Genomic DNA, 24,291 nt, shown 5'->3' with positions numbered 1-24,291 from the left:
GGAGACCCAGGGCTCCTGGGTGCTACTACAAAACACCCCTGTCCCCATTTTAAGTTTCAGTGTTATGGAGATTACCTTTCTTTGAAGAAAGGGAACCCAACTGCATTCTACCAGCTCCTGGCGATACTGTTTTGTAAAGGATCCAACATAAGACACAAATGCAGCCGTAAGGAGAACATCTCCACAGAGTGTCTTCTCTTGAGCTTCAAAGGACTTAATGGACTGACCCCAGCGAATCTTCTCTGACTGAAAAATAAAAATCACCCCAATGTAATTGTTGAAATTGCTGGGTTGCCGTCAATTCAACACATGGCTCATAGAAATGACCCGTCAGAAGTTTCCATCCATATCCTTCTTGCACAGGCTTTAGAAGGTACTGTGCTGGCATGGCCATTACAATCTTCCATAAGTTTGAAACCATCATGAAGGAGCTTTCACCGATCTCAGTAGAGTTTGAGTACAAAACAGTATTATATCCTTAACTTTTTCTTGTTGGATGCACTGAATTTTAAGGGTTAGTGGAGTTCTTCTAGAAAGCCCAACAGTTGCCCTTCTAAATCTAGGAGTAGAAGATTGAGTTTTGGTTAAGATGGTGTGAGTTTCATGGCCAAAAGACACATGAAAAAATGTTCCACATCACTAATCATCAGGGAGATGCAAATCAAAACAACGATGAGATACCACCTCACATCCCAGAGAATGGCACACATCACAAAGAATGAGAATAAACAGTGTTGGCGGGGATGTGGAGAGAAAGGAACTCTTATCCACTGCTGGTGGGAATGCCGTCTAGTTCAACCTTTATGGAAAGCGATATGGAGATTCCTCCAAAAACTGGAAATCGAGCTCCCATACGATCCAGCTATACCACTCCTAGGAATATACCCTAGGAACACAAAAATACAATACAAAAACCCCTTCCTTACACCTATATTCATTGCAGCACTATTTACCATAGCAAGACTCTGGAAACAACCAAGATGCCCTTCAACAGACAAATGGCTAAAGAAACTGTGGTACATATACACAATGGAATATTATGCAGCTGTCAGGATCGATGAAGTCATGAAATTTTCCTATACATGGATGTACACGGAATCTATTATGCTAAGTGAAATAAGTCAGAGAGAGAGAGAAAAACGCAGAATGGTCTCACTCATCTATGGGTTTTAAGAAAAATGAAAGACACCCTTGTAATAATAATTTTCAGACACAAAAGAGAAAAGAGCTGGAAGTTCCAGCTCACCTCAGGAAGCTCACCACAAAGAGTGATGAGTTTAGTTAGGGAAATAACTACATTTTGAACTGTCCTAATAACGAGAATGTATGAGGAAAATGGAGAGCCTGTCTAGAGTACAGGTGGGGGACGGGTGGGGAGAAGGGAGACTTGGGACATTGGTGATGGTAATGTTGCACTGGTGATGGGTGGTGCTCCTTACATGACTGAAACCCAAACACAATCATGTATGTAATTAAGGTGTTTAAATAAATTAAAAAAAAAAAGATGGTGTGAGTTTAGGATTTTATTGCCAGCCTGGCTACATTCCACTCCTTCCACTTTTCAATATTATTAATGCTGTGCTAGAAAAACTTCAAATAAACAAACCAAAAAAAAAAAAAAAAACAAAAAAAAAAAACAAAGACACAAACTGATCTCAAACTCAATTTACCTGGGGGCCACAGAAGGCAAAGTCGGGGTGATCCTTGAGTGCAAAGTCAGTAGTAAGCCTTGAACATGGGGGTGGGGGGGTGACCCAAACAACTAAAACAAAACAAAAACAAAAAAAGATTCCTCTAGGGCAGGGCCACAAAATGTTGTACAGAGGGCCGCAAACGGCCCATGGGCCGCGAGTTTGAGACCCCTGGATTAGAGAAAAAAGGAAAATGACAAAATTTATCCATGTGAATTAAAACATAAAACTGGCTAGAGTGGGTAGGGCGCTCATCTGGAATGTAGCTGACTCCAGTTTGATGCGAGCATATGGTCCCCCAAACGTTACCAAAAACCAAAAACCAAATAAAGAAATAAAATAAAACATAAAGCTAAGTTGGTAACTTCCCTTAGAGTCTGTTGATTAAAGAACCATGGCAGTTATGTAACTCTTTTTTTCCTAATACAATTATTTGATCAGTGGAAGAACTTATAATCTATATAAAAAGATCAAAATCAGGAGAATCTTAGTAGCCTATAAGACAGTATATTCAACTAGAACTTCTGAAGTTCTTTTAACCAGTTGAATGGCCATTTAAATCTGATTTCCAGGCTAAATAGGTGGAGTCCTTATATTGAATTTCAGTAAAGCTATAATAAATATCTATGAGTTGAAGGAAATGTAGGATAGAACAGTAATTAAATGTTTTTATATACATGCTAAAATTTATATATTTCAAAAATATTCAAACTAAATAGACTGAAAGTTTTAAAATAAGTAACTTGATCATAAAATCAAACCCCCCCCTCAGAGAATTTAGCTTCTCTTATGAAAAGAGAGTACAGAAAAATTAAAATTATTATGTCAGAATCTCCATTCCCTGCAAGTATCTTAATACCCAAAAAACAGTTTGTGAAATTAGCAGATGAAATGCTTATCAAAATGATTTTTATAAGTCTCCTTGCTTTGCTTGATAAAGATTACTACAAGTTAGTTACATAATTAAACACTATGAAACATCGACTCTCTAGTTTTCTTATAGAATTAATTTTGTTCCTTGCCCAGCTATGAAGAATATATCCATTAATTTTGTAGAGGAATCTCTCATTTATCCTCCCTCATCTTTGTTGTCTTTGGTTGGTAAATAATACACAATAAAATGCACCCAACTCATTCTCCAAAATAGCTTTGAAATTTGAAGATTTTCTAAACATAGACTTATTGGCTATTGAAATCGTCAATAATTTCACTATCACCCATGCAACATAAATCATTACTGACACTGCCTAACAAGGGTTTAAGAGTTGGAACATGTCCTGTAATAAATTTTTAGACAGTTAAAAATCACTATAATTTTATTCTAATGCATTATAGATTGCCTGTAATGTCATACTGGCTGGGGTGACCCATTTCTAATTTTGAACAGCTGTTCAGCTCAGGAGTTAGTTAATGATTAAATATAAATTGCCTGATTTATTAGTCTGAATGGCTGTGCTTCCAGGTCAATTCTATATAGACAAAATCATCAGTCTTAATGCATTTCAGAAGTTAACTGTCTCCTATTCTAATCAGACAGAATCCGTCTTTAAAGGAAAAGGTCTGATATCCTTAATCATTAAAAAAAATGTGTGTGTATACATTAATGTGTTGCATCCTTTACCCCTTTTGCTGTCTAAATCATCAAGTGGAACTGAAGGGGGTCTTAAAAAGACATTGCTCTGAACTGAAAGAAGAACTCAGAGGAGCCTATTTTTCCCTTAAGGAAAATTTCAGACTCTACTACTTCAAAGAAATGTTTTTATTGAATCCTACTTCTTATATTCCTCAGGTCCTAATCAATGATTACCCCCTTCAAACTGCCACTTAAAGGGATAGAAGTTCTAAATTTTATCAATGGTGGTGGAATTTGACTACCAACCTAAGAAACATGAACCTCCAAAGGGCTCCAGAATTTTTCCCTACCTTGGAGGTTCCAAAAATTTACTCATTCATCGAAACAACAAATATCTTTTGAGACCTATGTGTTCCAGGGGAAATTTTGTTAGTTTGTGATCAAGCAGCATAGAAAATAGATTAGTTTTCTATTCTTGAAATTAACATTCTTGTTAGGAATAAAGGCCCAAATACTGTAAATGTATATAAATACACACACTTACAAGTGTGTGATGATAAAAATAACTAAAATATTATTGTCAACATGTAAACCACTATGATCAAAATAAAAAATTATATAAAAAAATATGAAAACAATAGGCAGAGTTAAATGCAGAGCATATATATGTGTGTATATATATATGGAGATAGAGAGAAAGAAAGAGAGAAGAGAGAGAGGGAGAGAAAGAACATGCTTTTCAGGGTTTTTGTTTGTTTGTTTGTTTTTTGTTTTTTTGTTTTGTTTTGTTTTGTTTTTTGGTTTTTGGGTCACACCCGGCAGTGCTCAGGGGTTATTCCTGGCTCCAGGCTCAGAAATTGCTCCTGGCAGGCACGGGGGACCATATGGGGCGCCGGGATTCGAACCGATGACCTCCTGCATGAAAGGCAAACACCTTACCTTCATGCTATCTCTCCGGCCCCAACTTTTGTGTATGGTAAGCAGCAGGAGGAATTGCATGCTTACTTAGGGAGATAGAAAACTAGGTGAGAAGGAGAACTTTCAGCAGAGAACTGAAAAAAGTAAGGCAGTTTACTATAAGATTACTGGGGAAAAGGAAAATTGTGTGACAAAGGTCCACTGGGGAAAGAGGAAGTCATGTGGCAAAGGCCAGCAAAGATGGATCAAGAGCCAAAGTAGAGGAAGTGAGGACAGAGGTAGTCAGGAGCCAGTCTTCTAAGGTTTAGTGGGCCTGGTAGAGTTATTTGGCAATAACTTTGAACAAGTTACTTAGTTTTGGGGAAGTTCTGAAAGCATTGACACGAATGAGCTTTGTTCATTTGTATCTTGAAACATTACTCTGCCAGCATAAAGGGAGCTGGCTTTAAGGGGAAAAGGGTGGTGGAAAAGGTATGATTCAAATGGATTTTAAATAGAGGACCAATACAGTATACAGAATGATCCACAAGCAGTAAACAGCTTGATAAATCTTCAAAGTGACAGAGTGATGACATTGCATGATATGACAAGTTACACAAATTTTCTTTTAAGTCTTTTTCGATAATTCCATTACCATTTAGTTGTAACAAACGATATCAAGTTAATTATTCATACCTGCCACAGGGGCAGGTTTGGGAGAGATTGGGAAACTTGGGAAAACAATGGAGGGAATGTTACGCTGGTGCTGGAACATGAAATGCCAGAAATCACTGTCTTGTGATCAACTCTTTAAACAATAGCATTTAAAAACAGAGGGAATATAGAGTAGACTCACTTTCTTGCCTAGTTAGAAGATATAGTGGCCACCCACAAAAATGTGATAAAATACTGAGAGTAAAGGACCACACTGAGAAAAAGAAGTTATTGTATCTGATCCCTAGTAACAGGAGTCACTCGGAATCTTTATAATATGTTAAAAATCAACTCCTCATTAAGCTATAGAAAATTATTTTCAATTAAAATGCGTTTCTACTAGTGCATTTTTATACTTTTAGGTTGCACTTAAGTTTATAAATGCAATTGCCTTGAAGCTCGAGAGATAGGACAGAGATTAAGACCCTTGGCTCAGATGCAGCCAACCATGGTTTGATCTCTAAGACCACATACAATTTTTCCAGCACTGTCAGAAGTGATCTCTGAGTGCAGAGCTAGGGGCAAGCCCAAGCCATGTATGGCTCCAAATCAAAATTAAATCAAAACCAGAAAATATGGAACTCACCTTTAAACATTCACTCATGTGAGATTATGCCGACTATCTAATTTTAGAACCCACTTAGATTGAAGGAATATTCTGTGGGCATAATTTAATAGCAAATACATGCTAAAAGTATCAGACAGGAGTGGGATCAATAGCTTAGGTTGTAGAAGACATGCCTCATCTTTGCAAAGCCTTGGGTTAAATTCCCAGTGCTTCATGAACCTCTATCTGGTTGCCTGCCAGTATTGCTGGGTCTGAGTAAGGCTAGGAATGACCAGAAATGACCCCAAGGTTTGCAAGGTGTAGCTCCTATTTAAAATAGTACCTGACAAGAGTTTAATACCACAGTATATTCAGCAGCTATTTTGAGTTCATATGACCAGAAAACGACTGGACTGGAGAGAGACAATACCAAGGCAGGGTGACTGCCTTGCAGGAAGCCAACCCAACTACTGTGTCCCAAGCACCTCCAGACATGATCTCTGAGCATCAGGGGGTGTGGCTCCAGAACAAAATGAAATCCTACAAAGTTCAGGGCTACAGGGTACTAAATTAGAACAAATGACACTGAAATATTTCTCTGTGCTTTGATTCTATGTCTAACTATCACCAGCAGCAGCTAATGATAACATGAGAAAGAAAGCCAGGTGTGAGTTTTCACTTGAAGATTTGGAGGGAAAGATTCACTTGCCTCAAGTTCCTTCACAAGCCTGTTTGCAAGTTCAACGGTACTGTTGGTTTGGTTCACTTCTTCCTGACACCGGACTTTTTCGGCGATTGCCTTTTCAAAAGAAGCTGTGAGTCTGCTGAGATTTCGATCTAGATCCTAAAAAAAGTTCAGGTGAACTTGTGAGGCATTTTAAAATTTTGATTAAAATAGGGGGCTGGAGAGATAGCTCAGTGGTAGGGTGTTTGCCTTGCATGCAGCTGATTCAGGACAGATGTTGGTTCAAATCCCGGCATCCCATATGGTTCCCCAGGCCTGCCAGGAGTGATTTCTGAGTGCAGATCCAGGAGTAATCCCTGAGTGCTGTCGGGTGTGACCCAAAAACCAAAAAAATTTATTTTGATTAAAATAGAAGTATTATAATCTTTAAACAGTCATTCCCTCCAGGAAAATGAAACGAAGTCTTTTTGGGAAGGAGAAATAGGACAGTAGGCTGTGTACTTCCTTGCAAGTAATTGGCCCATGTTTGTACACTGGTCCCCCAAGCAGCTAGTGATCCTTAAGCAAGCACACATCAGATGGCAAGTCTTAGCTTGAGTGATCCCTGAGCACAGAGGAGTAAGCCCTGAGCACTGCCAGGTGAGGCCCAAAAACAAACTAAAAAAATTTAAATGATTAAATACCCACTTTACAAATGAGAAAGCAGAGGCTCATGGTCAGAGGCACATTAACCACTACAAAGTGAAACTGAGAAGAGAGGTAACAAGATAATGATCCAAGAGGAGTTGTTTCAGAATCAGTGTATGGAAGGGTCCTGATTCTACTACTGAGCCATGAAAATTGTTTAAGGGCTGAAAGAAAATCTAAAAATGTCAACATTTGCAGTACAGAGTTTACTATATCTGAGAAGAAACAATATGATTGAGCATATGAGCATATAGAGACATTCATCATGTTCCTTTCTGTTTGGCAGTGCTCTGATCAGGCCCTCAGTAAAAGTGGGGTCCTAAGGTCAAGCTCTGACTGGCTTTATAGACTGTACTCACCTCAAGCTTTTTCCTGATCACTTCCAGTTTTTCTGTAGCAGCACTCAAGTCTAAATTAGCTTGGGCTAATGCCTGCCGTTTGGGCTCCACATCACAGTACACCTGAAAAATGTTAGGGTTTAATTCAAGAGGTAACAATGATGCAAAGGGGCCAGAGAGGTGGTGCAAGTGGTAGGGTATTTGCCTTGCATGTGCTAACCTAGGACAGACCACGATTCGACCCTCTAGCATCCCATATGGTCCCCAAGCCAGGAGCAATTTCTGAACACATAGCCAGGAGTAATCCCTGAATGTCACCAAGTGTGGCCCAAAAACCAAAACAAAACAAAACAAAACAAAACCGAAACAAAAAACCAATGATGCAAAGAGGGCACATAATTCATCTGCCTTATCTCTGCTTCAAGCAATTCAAATTATGACTTAAATGTCCAATACACCTAGCAATTTACTGTTTGTTTCTTAGAAAAGGTATACTGTCCAAGGGCAGGGCAAACAGCCACAGTCTTCCAAGTTCTTCCTAGTAGCCATTACTTGCTTGTCTACGCTGTCTAGAATAAATAGAATTCTAAGGACTTTAAATGTCTAAAATGTTATATAGGTCAAACACATTAAGATTCTAAAAGCAGTTTGTCATTAAATTTGAAAACAATCCTTTTCTTACTTGAGATTACAGTGTGACGGAATGCACACTCAAGTTGGCTTTAAGGCAGAAAATGAGTATGACGACCTCAGCTGCACACAGAAAGGAAGGCAGGAGACAGACATTCTCTCCTGGTTTGGATCAAGCTTTCACTCCCTTTCCTGGTTACTCCAAGTATGTGTCATTCAAAAGGGCAATTTGAGAATTCAGGGGAATCAAATTGTCTCTGATTGCGAGTAAAGAATGGAAATAAAATTTTCTTTTTTGGGGGGGGCGGGGGCGGAGAGATAGCACAGCGGTGTTTGACTTGCAAGCAGCCAATCCAGAACCTAAGGTGGTTGGTTCAAATCCCGGTGTCCCATATGGTCCCCCGTGCCTGCCAGGAGCTATTTCTGAGCAGACAGCCAGGAGTAACCCCTGAGCACCGCTGGGTGTGACCCAAAACCAAAAAAAAAAAATTCTTTTTTTTTCTTTTATTTTCTTTTCCGTGTTTGTTTTTACTTTTGGCCAATCCTGCTCAGGGCTTGAGGGTCAGTTCCATGGGTGTTCAGATGACCAGACAGTGCTAAAGATTCAACTCAGGGTACCCATATGCAAAGCGTGCACTCTAGCCCTGTGAGCTATCAATCTGGCATCTGATTTTTAATTTTATCAAAAACAATAGAGAGCACAGCTACAATGTAGCCCCATTGCTAATTTTTGCCATCTAGGATACAAACAGAGCACACAGTCAGGCAACTTCTCAGAACAGAAAGGCTATATATAAATGCTCTCTGTCAATACTCTTGCTTTATAATGTATCCACAAAAGAGGAAGAAATATCAACAGGGCCTTGTTTCTGTGGGTCTCCAGTATAAAGGTCTGGGAAACATGATTTTAGGAAAATCATTTTGAGAATGATAATTTGCTCAGTAATTCTACATTTGAACAAGATATACAACCACCCAAGACAACAAAAAACTTTGGCTATATACTATTCCCTTTGTATTTTTTATTTTTGGGTCACAGTGGGCAGTACTTAGGGCTTACTCCAGTCTCTCAGGAAGCCATATGAGATGCTAGGGATTGCCTTACCCACTGTAGTATTGCTCTGGCATATCTGTTCCCTTATCCAGTCCTCTGCTAAGTACTTGCACATAGTACTTAGTATAAGTACTAATATTAGTATTTGAAAACCAGATGATTAAATAAAATGATGGCCTGTCTATCTCTGAACTGACTAAAAATACAAATTTTAGATATAAACAAAAGGGGTTAATTATCTCACTAAGCTGTGTTTTTGTATTTTCTTTTTTGACAAGGTAGGCATTGGGGCCACACCTGACTGTGTTCAGGGTTCACTCCCTGTGGTACCTGAGATTGTGTGGTGCTGGGAACTGAACCTGCAAAGTGTGTGCTCAGCCCTTTGAGCTATCACTCTGGTCCTCAGCTGAAATTTTTGCTTTAAAATCAAAGTGTCACTAAGCATGAATACATGGAATAGCTTCAGGTAAACCTGAAATTAATGTGTGTGTATTTTGGTTTTGGGTTTACACTTGACAGTGCTCAGAACTTACTCCTGGCTCTGTACTAAAGAATTACTTCTGGTGGGTTTCGAGATCCCATGGGGTACTGGAATTGACTTCACTAAGTCCCATGTAAGGCAAGCACCCTACCTATGGTATGATCTCTCTGAGCCGTGAAATTAATATTTTAATTAAAGGAGTATAGTTCATGTGTCTCACAATTTTTATCTAACCAGATTAATTGCTGCTATATGATCTAACCTCCCTACTCTCAATAAAGAGAGAGATTATTTTAACATTTCAAATATCTTCATGTATCTATTTGTTTGACCTAGTGGACTTTCGTGTCTCATTCTTGGAGTTTATATTTTATTAGTCAGATTATTTTATTTTTGGAGGCCTAGAAACCCCTGCTTTACAGTCCATTGTGAATAATACTTACGAACCATCAGATTACAATTGGTACCTCATAGAATTTAATGATATTGATGACCCAGGCACAGAGACCCGCAGCTGCAAAAGATTTAGTCCGAATCAGGCTTGGATTGAACTCTGGATCTCTCAAATACTGCTCATTCACCACTTTCAGACAGTTCTCTGGAATGTGCTCTTTGTCGTAGTTAATTAAAGCTTGTAAAAAATCATCGACCTATGGAGCAAAAAGCCGCATTACAACGAAGCCATTTTGGCTGCAGCGAAAATTCCAAGATCAAGAGTTAAAATCAGCTTTTAGGACTCCCCTTACAAAGGCAAACCTGGCAAGCTACATTTATCCTACTGTTTGACTTTTTCAGCCTGAAGAGTGTGGAGTTAGAATTAGCAATGGACACTTTTAAAACCTCTTCTAGCCCAGGGTAGAATATTCAGTCCCTCACAGGAGGCATTCCCATTTGAAAGGAAAGAAAGGCAGGAAAGAGCAAGAAAGCTGCTCACCAAAAAGCCCCTTTGCTGCACCTTCCTGTACATTAGTAACATTTTTCCAGCCTAAGAAATCCATGTAATTTTCTTTCTCCCACCATTAACTGCTCGCCTAGTTTCGCCAATAATTAGCCACCTTCTAAACTGCCGCACAACTGCTGGGTGTGGATTTAGGGAGGCCATAACTCCAATCTAATCTCCAACTTGGCACATAAAAGATTTTAAGTCAAGAGAACATAGAAGCTGAGAACACTTTTCAGGCAATATGCAGATTTCTTCTGCACAGAATGTTTTTTTGGACTGCTAAAAGTGGCCACAGTATTGAGAACAGTGCTGAAACCTTTGGGATTCTCATCTCGCCAGCCTGTCTCAATGATACACAATATATATTAACACATGTTGTGTAATACACACACACATATATATGTACATATGTATATATATATATATGTATATATATATATATATATATATATATATATATATATATATATATAAAACACAATATACCTTCCCCATGAAGACTTTAGCTGCTTTCCAGCTTCTATCTTTGGGCACTCTGCCGCGGGGTGCCAGAAGAACCATGACAGCTGCTGTAACATTGGTGACTGCATTTGGAGGGTTGGGAAAGGCTTTCAGCTCAGAGAGATTGACCTGAAGAAAAACAAATACATACTCTCTCAAGATTGGGGGTCAAGTTACACATTAATGCCCATTTCCCTCAAAAACCAGTGTGTTCTCCTTTACTGCAGACCCAGAAAGTCCACCTTGTGGGGCCCCAAGTGGCCAGCCCTGGCAGGGCACCCCTAGATACTCCAGCAGCATCATTGTTTATCTCGCCTCCAGGAAAACGTGTCCAATTGGTACAATGTCCCACAGAGCCTGCCTGGCTGAATGGAAGGGATTTCAAATACCATCTTTCAAGTATTTGTGAAATCAATAGCTCTCATCTACATGGTATATCTGCATTTTGCTCCAGTTTTCTCAGAAACTTGAATTCCTTAAATGAGTTTCTTTGCTTTGCTTTTCTTTTTTGCATGCACAAGAAATAGCTCTCCTTCTACTACAATAGATCTCAACTGGGTGGATGCCCAGAGAGACTAAACTTAACTTTTGTCCAACTTTTAGCCTACTAAGGTAAGAATCCTAATTTACCCAACACATGGTATTAATGGTATACATTTCAAGTGTCAGGACGAATAGTTGGAGGCAAAGATCAGCTCCTAAAAGAAGCACATGATTTTTTTCACAATGGTTAAAAAACGTACAGAATCCATGCCTTACTTTATGACTACCTAATACGTGTTGCTGGTAAGATCTTATTAAATGTTGAGCCTGACTGTCAGCTTGCTTGGGAAGTGAATGCACACAGCAGAAAAGGTAGGAAAGAAAGAGCAAAAGCAAAAGTTTTAATGGCTATACTTCTTCAAACCCATCCACCTGGAGTTGGAAATATGGCATGTATGGTGATTTTACACTGACCACTGTCAGGAGTCTATCCCTAAGCAGAAAGCCAGGAGTAATACCTGAATACCACTGATTCTGTCCCCTTACCACTCCATACCTCCTGAAACCAATAAAAGAAAACAACCCTGAAGGTATAAATTCAGAAACATTGAATGGGCCAAACCTAGGGGATAGCCCCCAGCCATTTAGTATTTCTCTCCTACCCACCCCTTCCATTTAGTCTTTCTCCGAGGAACTCTCCTCAATGGATGCTTCCTTTTATACTCCAGAAGAAATAAAGTTCTTAAAACAACACATTTAAAAAAATAAAATAAACAACTGGATTTAGTAGCTAAAGATGGAACTGCCTTTCATTGCATTTTTTTTTAAATCAAGAGAGGGGTCACATGCCACTGTTCTTAGGACTTACTCCTAGCTCTGTGCTCAAGGATCAGTCTGGGTTGTGACCTAGGAATCATCTGGGATGCCAGAGATTGAGCCCAGTTAGAGTGCTCGTAAGGCAAATGTTAGAACCTGATGTTCTTTAGCTCCAGCCCCTCACTACACTTTCAATTCACCCAAATTAGATACCAGGATGGTAGCTGGACTGAAAAGGACACTGACGTCGGGGGAGTGGTAAACACACTCCTGAATCGGAGACAACTCTAAGGATTACCTCAGAGGTTGTTTCAACTTAAATATTTGGGAATTTGAGCCATACATGTCAAGGCTCTAAGGGGTTCCCTGACAGAGTTGGGAGGAACTTAATGTGCTGTGGATCATACTGGGATTAGTCACATAGGAAGCAAGTGCCTTAATCTTTTGTCCCACAACTTTTTTTGTTTGTTTGTTTTTGAGCCATACCCAGTGGCGCTCAGGGGTTACTCCTGGCTCTGTGCTCAGAAATCACTCCTGGCAGACTTGGGGGGCCTACCCAAGGGGATTCCGGGGATTGAACGCAGGTCCATCTCAGGTCAACTGTGTGCAAGGCAAACACTCTATCGCTGTGCTATGGCAGTGGCCCAGCCTCAACTTTAATTTTAATTTTCAGTATTTCTGAAAATTTTGTATGACCTTTACTCTCAGTTCACTTATCCAAAGTCTAATCATCTTTACATATTAAATCTTATGGAAACAGAAGAGAAAAATGATCATCTTTACCCTGTTGAGTGTATTGAGCGCAGCTGTAGCAGCCACCAGGGCAGGCTCTGCCTTGAGTAAATTCTCCTCACACTCTCTCTGCTTCTGGGATACTTCAGCCTGAATGGCTATCACCTAAACAGTGAGAAAAGGCACACAAATCTACCGATCACCAGTGAGCTCACTTGTGAAGCATGCAAACTGACTTGGAGTTTACTTTTCAATAATTCCTTTATATTTTGAGCAGTGGAGGAGGGTGCAGAAAGTTTAAATTTCCCCTGAGGCATGGTAAATATGTAAAGCTTTGCATATGTACAAAATCCACAGTGATAAATCCCAATTTTAAATAATTAAAAAATATAAATAAATAATTAGGTGATGCTAGAAACTGAGACCTGGTTGAAAGAACTGATTTTTTATCATAGTGGGGGTTTGGGGGTGGTGGTGAGGTAGAGTTGGCAGAGTTAACTGGGGAAAGGAGGAAACTGAGACAATAGGAGCTGGAAGGCGTCATATTCAGGAGGTCCTATCAGAGACAATATTGTAAATCACAATGCCTTAAATTTATAGCTTTCTTAAAAAGTAATTAAAGTGTTGCTATCAATAAAAACAAAATTAAATGATTTTTCTGTTCTTTCATTGTTTTTGACTCCTGGATAAGTGAAAAATAAAGGCTCGCCCAAGTCACTTTGATCATAAAATATTTTTGTTAGAATCCTCTCATTTTTGCTGACATTTGCCTAAAATTGATGTTGGCTCTCTTCTAAGAATAGATATGCACCTTTCTGTTCACCAGGTTGAAGACACTGTTCTATCTTTACTTGTTCGCCCAGAGCCTTTACAAAGAGGAAGCACTACTTTCTTGAGAGATCTGCTAAGAAACCAAAACGCAGTTGCATTCACTTGTGTTTGATGGTCCAGTGACTCTTTGTGGTGCTCAGTTTCATGACAAGAACATATTCATTTGATATAAGTAATTTAATGTTGGCCAACTCAAGCCTAACTGAAATCAAACTCATTCTTTGGAGTTTTTTGTTTTGTTTTGTTTTGTTTTTGTTTGGGTGGGGTGGTTGGTTTTTGGGCCCATACCTGGTGACGCTCAGCAGTTACTCCTAGCTGTGAGCTCAGAAATTGCTCCTGGCTTGGGAGATTATATGGGATGCAGAGGATAGAACCAGGTTCGTCCAGGGCAGCCATGTACAAGACAAATGCCCTACCACTGTGCTATCATTCTGGCCACGCTTTGGCAGCTATAAAATGTTTTTTATAGGGTAGCTTTTCTTGTAGGCTAGCTATAAAATGTTAAAGACTAGGGAAAGTAAATATTGAAACCTAAGCAGAAATCCCAGTTTCGAAGCTATGACAGAGGTTCCATTCACTGAGACACATAGGTTCTGCCAGGATGGGGACTGTGAACTAGAAAGTAGGAACAAAAGTGTATTTCTTCAGATTAAGTAGTATCTATAAAATTAGTTATTGCACCTGGAAGAGTATATGAGTGTTTGACCTCTCCCAACTCCCTGTCTATCTTACCTGATGGTCAGACCATCAGGCTTCACCATCATCAAACCTTCAAGGACTTTTAATTAATTTAATTAATTCAACATGTGAGAACTATGTAGTTCTGGTTTAATCCTTCCCTTCCCTATAAATAAAACTGGAAACTACTCTTTGTCACCTTTAAAAACAACATACATTGAAACTGGAATCTGGATCGTCAATTTTAACCAGAAGAATCCTTAAGGAGTATTTCTTTTACTTTTTTTGGTTTATACAAGATCCAATGGTGCTCAAGGCTAAACCCTGGATCTGTACTAAGGGATCACTCAGGAAGGGACAGCAGGACTATTAGTGGTCCCAGGTTGGCCACATGCAAGACACCTTCTCTCTCCACTCTATCATATCTCTAGCCCCAACGACTATCCTTTTGGGGGGGCACAACTGGCAGCACTCAAGGGATACTCCTGGCTCTGCACTTAGGAGTCACTCCTGGCAGTCTCAGGGGACTGTATGGGATGCCAGGAATCAAACCCAGGTCTGTCCTGGTCATCTGCGTGCAAGGCAAATGCCCTACTGCTGTGCTATTGCTCGGGCCCCTTCAAAGAGTATTTCTAAGGGCTACTTTCCTGAATTGTTACTCTTTTTCAGAACTTCTTCACCATTAACAGAGAACTATTATGAACTATTACTCTTTTTTTTTGTTTGTTTTTGGGCCACACCTGGCATTGCTCAGGGGTTACTCCTGGCTGTCTGCTCAGAAATAGCTCCTGGCAGGCACGGGGGACCATATGGGACACCGGGATTCGAACCAACCACCTTTGGTCCTGGATCAGCTGCTTGCAAGGCAAACACCGCTGTGCTATCTCTCTGGGCCCGAACTATTACTCTTTATAATTTTTATGCACAAAGCAATTTTGAATAAATCTTTATGTATAGAGAAACCTTAAATCCAAGGATGCAAATAAAAATAAGCTATCAATTAATTTTAATTCCAAGTAATTAATGTGCAATGATAGCTGAGTGATGAAAATGGTATAAAAGTGGGTGGCTTGGCAGCCCAACTGGTGTCTTCTACTCCAGGGTTGGGTTCTGTAGTGTAGGTCGATCAGCAAGGTTCAATTATATGATTGTTTAAAATATAGGCATTGAACACAAATGAGAAATTCCTGATGGTCCTCCCCAAGTTTAGCTCTGCCCAAAGATTTAGGAAAGTGCAAAACCAGGGAGTCACTCAAAAAAACTAAGAAATTATTTTAACCACACAATTTAGAAGGCACTTCCACTGATGAGAAGTGCACTTCACTCAGCGGAAAAAGCCCTTTAAAGGGAACCCTAAGTTGGGCCCGGAGAGATAGCACAGCGGCGTTTGCCTTGCAAGCAGCCGATCCAGGACCAAAGGTGGTTGGTTCGAATCCCGGTGTCCCATATGGTCCCCCGTGCCTGTCAGGAGCTATTTCTGAGCAGACAGCCAGGAGTAACCCCTGAGCAATGCCGGGTGTGGCCCAAAAACAAAAACAAAAACAAACAAAAAAAAGAATTTGGAGTTGATCAAGAAAAGATGCAAAATGTAGCTTCACAAATCTAATGATGTTTCTGTTGTTTAAATCACATCTGACAGACAATGCCAGAGGTTCAGATAGCCCTGGACTATAGCATGAATTTGAAGCAACCTACATCTCTTCATCTGCTTCAGCCTACATCTCTAATAGGTTGTTGAGAGGCAAAAACAGTTTTTAAACCCTGGTATTTGTTAGAGCATTTAAATGTGCCCAAATCCTATTGAAACTATGAAGTGTAACTATCATGTACTCAAACTTGAGAAATCCCTATTTTACAGTATCATAATAGGTATTTTTCTATACTCTCTCTAAATCTTACAGAGAATGTAGCATATTGTTTCTGACCTTTGGCTTTGGTATTTTTTGGGGGTCACATCCAGTGGTGCTTAGGGCTTACTCCAGGTCCTGTGTTCTGGGTTCACTCCTGATAGTGCTAAGAGGGCCATATGTGATATCGAGAATCAAATCTGGAATACTCATATGCGAGGCTGTATTATTGCTCTAGACTTTTAGTTTTGTTTTTTTGGGGGCCACACCTGGTGGCATTCAGGGGTTACTCCTGGCTCTGTGCTCAGAAATTACTACTAACAGGCTAGGGGGACCATATGGAGATGAAACCGTCAGCCGTGTGCAAGGCATACACCCTGATGGTTGTGCTATTTCTTGCTCCAGCCCCTCACTCTGGCCTTTTAGCACACTGCTGTCATGACAAGCTTGAGCCTGTAACACATGCTTAGGCAGTGATCACTGCTTTGACTCCATGACTTGGTTTATAAATAAACCTTCTATGACAGCATTTTGAAACAGTTCCTTCTACCAGCATATCTACTTGATTTCCTGCTCTGATCACTAACTCTTTCTTGCCTATTGAGATGCTACTTGCCTCTTGCCTTCTGTATTATAATGTTAAGTCCTACAGGGCACCCCCTATGAGGCTAGAATAGTGGTGGGCTCAGTTATCATTTGCCATGTACAATTCAATGAAGCCTCATGGATAAAAATTTTTGTCAGCACTCTTTTAAAATCTTGGCATGACTTAGATATTAAAAAAAAAAACAACAGTGTGTGTCTTTTTCATGTTTGAAAAAGCTTTAGAAAACAGTCAGGGAGTTCTGATCTGCTAAAACCTTTCATCCCTCTTTGGGAGCATAATTTTGCCTGAGGAATTTGGATATTGAAAAATACCTTTAGACTACTGGTTTTATTTTAAGATATTTGAAGGGAATGGGTAGAGATGATTTATGATATAATTACTAGAACATCACTCATTTGTGTAGCGCCTAAAAAATATCTCTAGGGTGGAATTAGCTATGATAATTATGCTACGTGTAAAACCTACGGACGTGCTTAACAGAACTGTACACATTTAAGGGCTTGTTTTTCCTTAGCGAAACCTGGATGGGAGCACAATATTCCAGAAGTAGCAATAAAGTGCCCCTGGACATGCCAAATGTACTTTATCTTCAACTCCAGTTGCAGTTTTGATTTTTAATATACTTTTCATGTGTTTAGATGTACACACTAAAAGTTAATTTGCTTGATGCACATTAGACATAGAAAAAAGAAAGAAAAACTCATTTGTCTATAAAAAAAATAAAGGCAATACTACTGAAAAAAACTTAAATAATTTCTGGTATAAAGTATAGAACAATAGCATAATGGTTACTGCTTAAAAATCTTGAGAATGTTAGCAATTTAGAATATCTTATTACCAAGGCCCCAATTATAATCTTTTGACTAAAATAAAGGAACATATCTTCTATATGGATTCACAAAAATTTTATGCAAATATTTGTTAATAATTTTGCTACTGTGATATTTCTTTTGGGAAATAAGCTATACACATACAAAATATATTACTTTCCTTTGGAGCTAAAGTTTTGCTAAAAGAAGAAGACAAAGGAAGTTGTATTTATTTCAGAATTGCCAGAAACCAGAACACAAAGAAAGCCGAATCTCTATAATCATAAAAGTAATTGTTTCCAGCAAAAAAATATAATGCAGAAAGCCAGGGACTCAATAGAATATATATATAAAAAAAAGAACGAAGTTAGCTTAGGATTTAATAATAAACTCAAATTGTATTATTAAAGCATGCAATCTGAAAACCATCTTGCAGAGTGATGGAATGGGCTTTGTTAACAATTGAGTTGTTCAATTTGCCTAAAAACTCAAAACCTTTAGAAACCTCTGAGGTGACTTCCTGACCTTTTACTGTATTACAAATAGACCTGATGTTCAAGATCCACATCCATTATATGCTTGAATGAGCTCAGTATTTATTGTTCTTTCATATCATTAAAAGAGCTAAAAGGTTGGGAAAATGCATAATGTAAAGAAAGGTCAAGTGGTAATCATGGTGTGAAATGCTGTTACATGTGTAACTATAATAATTCTTTAGATCTTATGTTCCCTGGAGAGGAAGTTGTTCGAAATTGTTCACCTACAAAGGTTTATTTTGTGCTAAATATAGCCCCTCACTCGAAATGGTGGAATTAGCCTGACCTTTCGCTCCTCGGCATCTGCGATGGCCTTTTCCCGACTCACTTTGTCCGTCTGAAGCCCGATCTTTGTGATCAGAGATTCTGTGTTCTGATTTCTCAGTTGCAATTCGGCTTCTTGAGAGGCGAGTTTGACTTTCAGATCCCCCACCTAGAGGAAAATATAATTTTCAAGTAACTTGTGTGGGTAACAACAAATCCTAGAGAGTATCCCCCCTTTTAAGTTTTTTGGCACATCAAGCAGGGCTCAGCTTACTCCTGGTCTGTGCTCAGGGATCACTCCTGGTAGCAAATAGGGGAGGACTGGATGCAGTGCTGGGGAATCATACCCTGGGCATCTGCATGCAAGGCAAGTGTCTTACCTGCTAAACTAGCTCACTGGTCCTTGCTATTTTTCAGTCAATGAAGAGGCCCCCCCAAAGTTTGTATCTTGCCTCAGTTCTACCTCTACTTAACTCTCATCATCTCACATACGAAAAAGGCAGATTATTTTGAATGTGCTGGTAGAAATGAAAGGACCATTGCCAGATAGTTGGGTGGCAAGCTTGATTTTCCAAGTGCTGCTCTTTTCCTCTCCTCCTGTGCAGACAGTTCTCAGCAGAGATGGAACACCCTAGTCTCCTGTTTTTCTTCCTGAAGCAAATCCTGGTCAAGACAGTAGTAGCCTTGGGGAAATCAGTTTGGTGGTACATGGTAAGAACCCAGCCCTACATTTGCCAGCAGAAAATCCCCAGAGGTTTTAGACAAGTTGAAGACACCATGGTTTAAGGCTGTGAGACATATGGGGGTTAAGGTGGTTGCTTAGTACGTGGTCAGTTCCCTGACCCCCAACCTACTCCCTAGCACTACCAGGAGTAATCCCCTGAACATACAGTTAGAAGTGGGTCCCAATATCATTTTGTTCCCTAATAAAACAAGATACCAAAGGACCAGAGAGATTGTAAAGGAGATAAGACACCTGCCTTGCATGTTGTGCTTCAACCATGAATCTGACACCATATATAGTCCTGGGAGCACAAAACAGGTATCACTACTGAGCACAGGAAAGTCCCCAAGCACTACTGGTTGTGGCTCAATGCCACCTCCCAGCTTAACTTCATAAAGATTAGTAGACTCAGGCTGCCAAATCAGTTGACTTCAATTGTTTATTTTGCTCAAAATGCTCACAGAGAATTCTGAACCCGCCCCCCTCAATTTGAAATGGCGTTTTTGGTTTTCTGCTAAACCTCAAGTATCAGTCAGCCAATATCCACAGTGATGGCAACCCACTTGTTGCCTTGTGGTGAGATCACAAGCCCCTAGAATGGACCAACTGTTTAGTGTAGATTCCCAGTATACTTTTCAGGGGACATCTCTACTCAGCCCTTCACTAGATAACCTCGCCAGGCTTTTGAGGAACACAGCCTTCCCAAGGCATCCACAGGCTTTTCTCTAAAACTGTTTCAGAAGGTAGCCCTGAGTTTGGTCTTTGATGATCATGCCAATAAAAACCAAGTTAAAATGCTAAAAAGAAAAATTTCAATGTGATTTTTGGAGATACATAAGAGTATTGATGCAACGAAATGATTTTACATGTCATGATAATGAGCTCTTCATTCTAGTTCCCAAAAGTAGAAATTACTTTGGGGACTAAGAGCTGGAAAGAGAGAGAGAGAGAGAGAGTAGATAGCCTTGCATGCTGCTAACCAGGATTCAATCCCCAGCACCATAGATGGTTCTCCTAGTTGGCCAGGAGTGATCCCTGAGCAAAGATGGGTATGGCCCCCAAACAAAACAAAGCGTTTCCATTTGTTTACGTAAGAAACAAGACTTCCTAACAAAATAGGGTGTCCCTATCCAGGAAGCAGAAAAACTGCCATCCCCCCTTTTTTTGTCTTAGATTGGGGTTCCTGCCTTTTTCATACAACCTTAGGACATGGAACACTTTATTTTACCTCATATTTCTGCATTTTCTACAAAAGTAAGGAAAAAAAAAAGGATGGGGGCCAGGGGCCAAGTGTTCTCAGGTGAATTGGTGGAGAAAAATAAAAAGGACAGAACTAAATATCCAAGCCAAAGTTAACAACATAGAATCAAGAAATCCAAACTATAACAATCTAAACTTGAAATGGGCCTGTTATACTGTTATACTTGCCCCCTTTGCTGGGGGCAAAGGGTGGTGTATAGGATGCATTCTTGGGAACATTGGTAGAGGGAGGTTGACACTGGTGGTGGGAATGACCCTGATTCATGGTATATCTGAAATCCAACTATGAAGGTCTTTGTAAATCACAATGATTTCAATAAAATAAAATTTAAAAAAAAAGTAACAAGACTTCTCTTTCATAGTTCTTTGACCCTTGTCTTAGCAGTGCTATATAAATCAAACCCAGGGTTTCAAATGGGTATGTGCTCTCCTGCTGACCTATATCTCTGGACTGTTACAGTTTAGGGGTGTTGTAAAAGGGGGCCTTCTGGTTCTTAGCCAATCAGGCAAGTGGTTTAGAGTGAGGGTCCAAGCTGTTGTGCTGTTTGTATTGCTGAGGTTTATCTGGGTCACCCTGGCAATAATCAGGAACCTGGGGGATCACACAAGATCACTCCAGGATCACATGGGATTACTCCAGGATCACACAGATACCGCAGCAGTGGTTGGGGTATTCAGGACGGCACCCAGAAATGCTCAGGGGACCATGCAGTGTTGAGGGTCAGACCCGGGTCAGCCACAACCAGGCAAGAGCCTCAGCCCTTGTACTATGCCTCCAATCACAACATAATGATTTTTAAAATCTTATGGAAAGATGAAATCGTCAATGTTTTGATATTTAGAGCATCATATCTAATGAATGGAAACTACCAGTAATCTTTCAGTCAAGTCTTCTCAAGCTACCTGTGTATTGTTTCTAATTAAGGGGAATAAGGAACCAACACTACCTGCCTTCTTCCCTACCTCTACCTATGGCTGCAACTCCCCAGGCCTCAGTTCTTTGCAGACACTGAATGATCTGTCCCTTTCTCCCTTCTCACCAATAGGTAACTCAGAAACCAAAGAGACCCCCTTTTCTCTGTTGTTACAAATAAGTTGTTATTCCATATACTTTCAGCTCTGTCATTTGGGAAGAAAATTCTTAAGTCTGACAGACCCTATTTTTTGCCCTCACCAATATGAACAGCTTATTTTTAATGTTAACATGATCATTTCCTGGGACAAAGTCAATAGGCTCCAATTTATAACATCATGCTTCAAAGGAACATATCTATTTGGTGACACAGATGCCCTTCACTCATCTTTTAGCTCAACAGGACAACTAGAAAAAGCTTGACTAAAAAAGAGCATCCTAATTTACATGAGATGGACTCAGAAAGGGGATTGAGAGTAAGATAATTGCCAACAGAATGAAGAGCAAAGAAAAATGTTGCTTGAGAGGGAAGGGGTAGAGGAACAAAAGTGGACAGATTATTTGGGTATTTTTTTTTTTTAACAGTTTTGTTTTTTTTTTGTTTTTTTTTTTTTTTTTTGGTTTTTGGGTCACACCCGTTTGACGCTCAGGGGTTACTCCTGGCTATGTGCTCAGAAATCGCCCCTGGCTTGGGGGGACCATATGGGACGCCGGGGGATCGAACCGCGGTCCTTCCTTGGCTAGCGCTTGCAAGGCAGACACCTTACCTCCAGCGCCACCTACCCGGCCCCTATTTGGGTATTTTTTATATTTTCTTCTCAACATCACTTAATCCTGGACATTGTCATGATGTAACCATAAAGGTTTGGTTCCACAGTCTGAGGAGAGACATAGTGAGGGGTTGAGAGAAAGACAATGTGCTCTCAGGTCAGAAGATGGTAGACTCAGGTCTTCAAAGCAATCATGTTTTCTGCATTGTCACAAAAAGTGGAAGGGCTTGTTATGAAAAAGATAATGGGGAAGCACATTTCTAGGAAGAGTGGGTTACCAGCTGATGGCTGCCAGGATGATCAAAATTTCACTCAGGTTCCCTGAGGCCCACTTCCTGTGCAACTACAAATAAAATATTTCTAATGAATGTTCTGACTTACTATCCCTTAGGAGACAAAGGAAGCATTGTTGACATTTTGTTTGTTGTTTTAATTTTGGTTTTTGGGTTACACCCAGTAGCGCTCCGGGGTTACTCCTGGCTCTACACTTAGTAATCACTCCTGGCAGGCTCGGGGGAGCATATGGGATGCAGGGATTCGAACCACCTCTCTTCTGCATGCAAGACAAATGCCTTACCTCCATGCTATCTCTCTGGCCCCTCATTGTTGACATTTTCAACCATCCCTAACCAGAGTTTTTTTTCTGGTTTCTAATATTGTATTCAGTTCCTCATTTCTATGAGTGGACTCCAGGTATCTTATATCAGTGGGCTAAAATATTGCCTCTAAAAAAATCTTGTTTTTTATTTGAGAAGCAAAGATTCTTGAGCACAAGTCATACTGGTCATACCTGAGAGGCTGTGGTTTTTAGCTTCTGGATGCCATTCACCAAGTGTTCTTTCTTCTGGGAGACCTCCTTTTGTTTCTTCTTCAGTAGATTCTTAAATAGTGATATTTGCCCAAGAAAACTCTTTGGGGTGGTATAGTTGTATCTGTTCTCATTCTGGTAATACCTGGCACTCATTTCATTTACGCTTGTGTGAACATGTGCCATGAAAAGGCTAATGGAATCCTTATCCTGTGGCTGAAAATAAGAAACGCCACAATTTATAAAAATTTCTCTCACAGGGAAACATAATGGCAAGGCTTAAAAAACAAATAAACAAATTCAGCAAGATCTCACAGTTGCGTTTCCTAAACATCAGAACAAAATATAGTAAAATCTTGGAAACGGGATTTAATCTTTTAGAAGATAAGGGATAGAAGGAGAGCGATGACAATGGAGCCTTTAGATTTAGGAAACTCTTCTTGCTAAGGAAGGCAAAAGGGTATTTTTCTATGCTCTAAACACCAACCCCAAAGCCAACATACAACACAAATGCTTCTTTTCACAACTTGATTTGTGTCTAGCAAGTTCAGGAAAGAGAAAGGAGTGAGATGGTGACACGGTACTCTGAGAAAGGACCATGACACAGTATTGCTCTGAAATGAAATTTTAGCCCCAATTACTTGCACTGCAGTCACTTAGACTCACAAAGCAAAAAATATCCCCCCACATGCAACAATAAAAACAACAAAAAATCAAAATAGAGCTACTTCATAGTTAGAAATATACTGGAGAACACTGGTAAGTCATCTATCCTTTTTGTCCTCTGTGACTTCTGAAGTAGTTAACTTTTTAATTTGTGGAGTCACATCTCCCTCATTTTAATGATTATTTATTGCAATCTGTACAAGATGAACCAGGTTCAATTAATCAAGGGAAGCCTAAAAATCAATTAATATGAATTAAATGAGCTACACCAACTCTAAGGAAAGTCACACATAATTTACCAAAGTGTTGTCAATAAGGCTCCGATGTCTTTGGAAAAATTGCACACAAGTGGCTGGTGAAGCAGTTAAATGTTTCAGACCTGCACCATTAATATTACACCTGGGGTGTGAGGAGAGACAGAACCAACTCTCACTGCAACACACACACACACACACACACACACACACACACACACCGCTGCTCCAGAGCTTCCTAAAGACAGGAAATAATTCTGAATGGGTTTGAAACATGTGTCTACTGCCTATCAAAAATTCATTTTTAAGGCAAAAGTATCGAATGCCTCAAATTCCTAGCATCCTTTCATTTTTAGCAGACTGAAACAAGTATATACCCAAATAGTGGACTTGCAAATATACATGTATACGAAAATGATGTGAACCATGTAATAAATCATGTCCCCTCGGGGATTTCATTTTTAAGAGAGTCTGACAGGGATGGACATACTACAAATTTCCATGCCTGTCCAGTCTTGTTTTAATGGGGACTGGAAGTGTACACATTATCTT

General features: G+C 39.8%; 1 protein-coding gene across 1 annotated transcript in view; it reads right to left on the bottom strand.

Moving 5' to 3' along the window:
• The window catches only part of DNAH11 (dynein axonemal heavy chain 11), a 331,898-nt gene that overhangs the window by 81,295 nt on the left and 226,312 nt on the right, over window positions 1–24,291 (bottom strand). Inside the window, 8 exon segments of the mRNA XM_049785980.1 lie at window positions 76–242; window positions 6,128–6,266; window positions 7,154–7,255; window positions 9,765–9,947; window positions 10,727–10,870; window positions 12,824–12,937; window positions 18,367–18,513; window positions 22,802–23,035. Of these exon segments, the coding sequence (XP_049641937.1) occupies window positions 76–242; window positions 6,128–6,266; window positions 7,154–7,255; window positions 9,765–9,947; window positions 10,727–10,870; window positions 12,824–12,937; window positions 18,367–18,513; window positions 22,802–23,035 (1,230 nt within the window).

This window comes from Suncus etruscus, chromosome 13 (genome assembly GCF_024139225.1).
Source record: "Suncus etruscus isolate mSunEtr1 chromosome 13, mSunEtr1.pri.cur, whole genome shotgun sequence".
NCBI lineage: Eukaryota > Metazoa > Chordata > Mammalia > Eulipotyphla > Soricidae > Suncus > Suncus etruscus.
The sequence above is the reverse complement of the archived record's forward strand: the minus strand, read 5'-3'. Positions and strand labels throughout refer to the sequence as shown.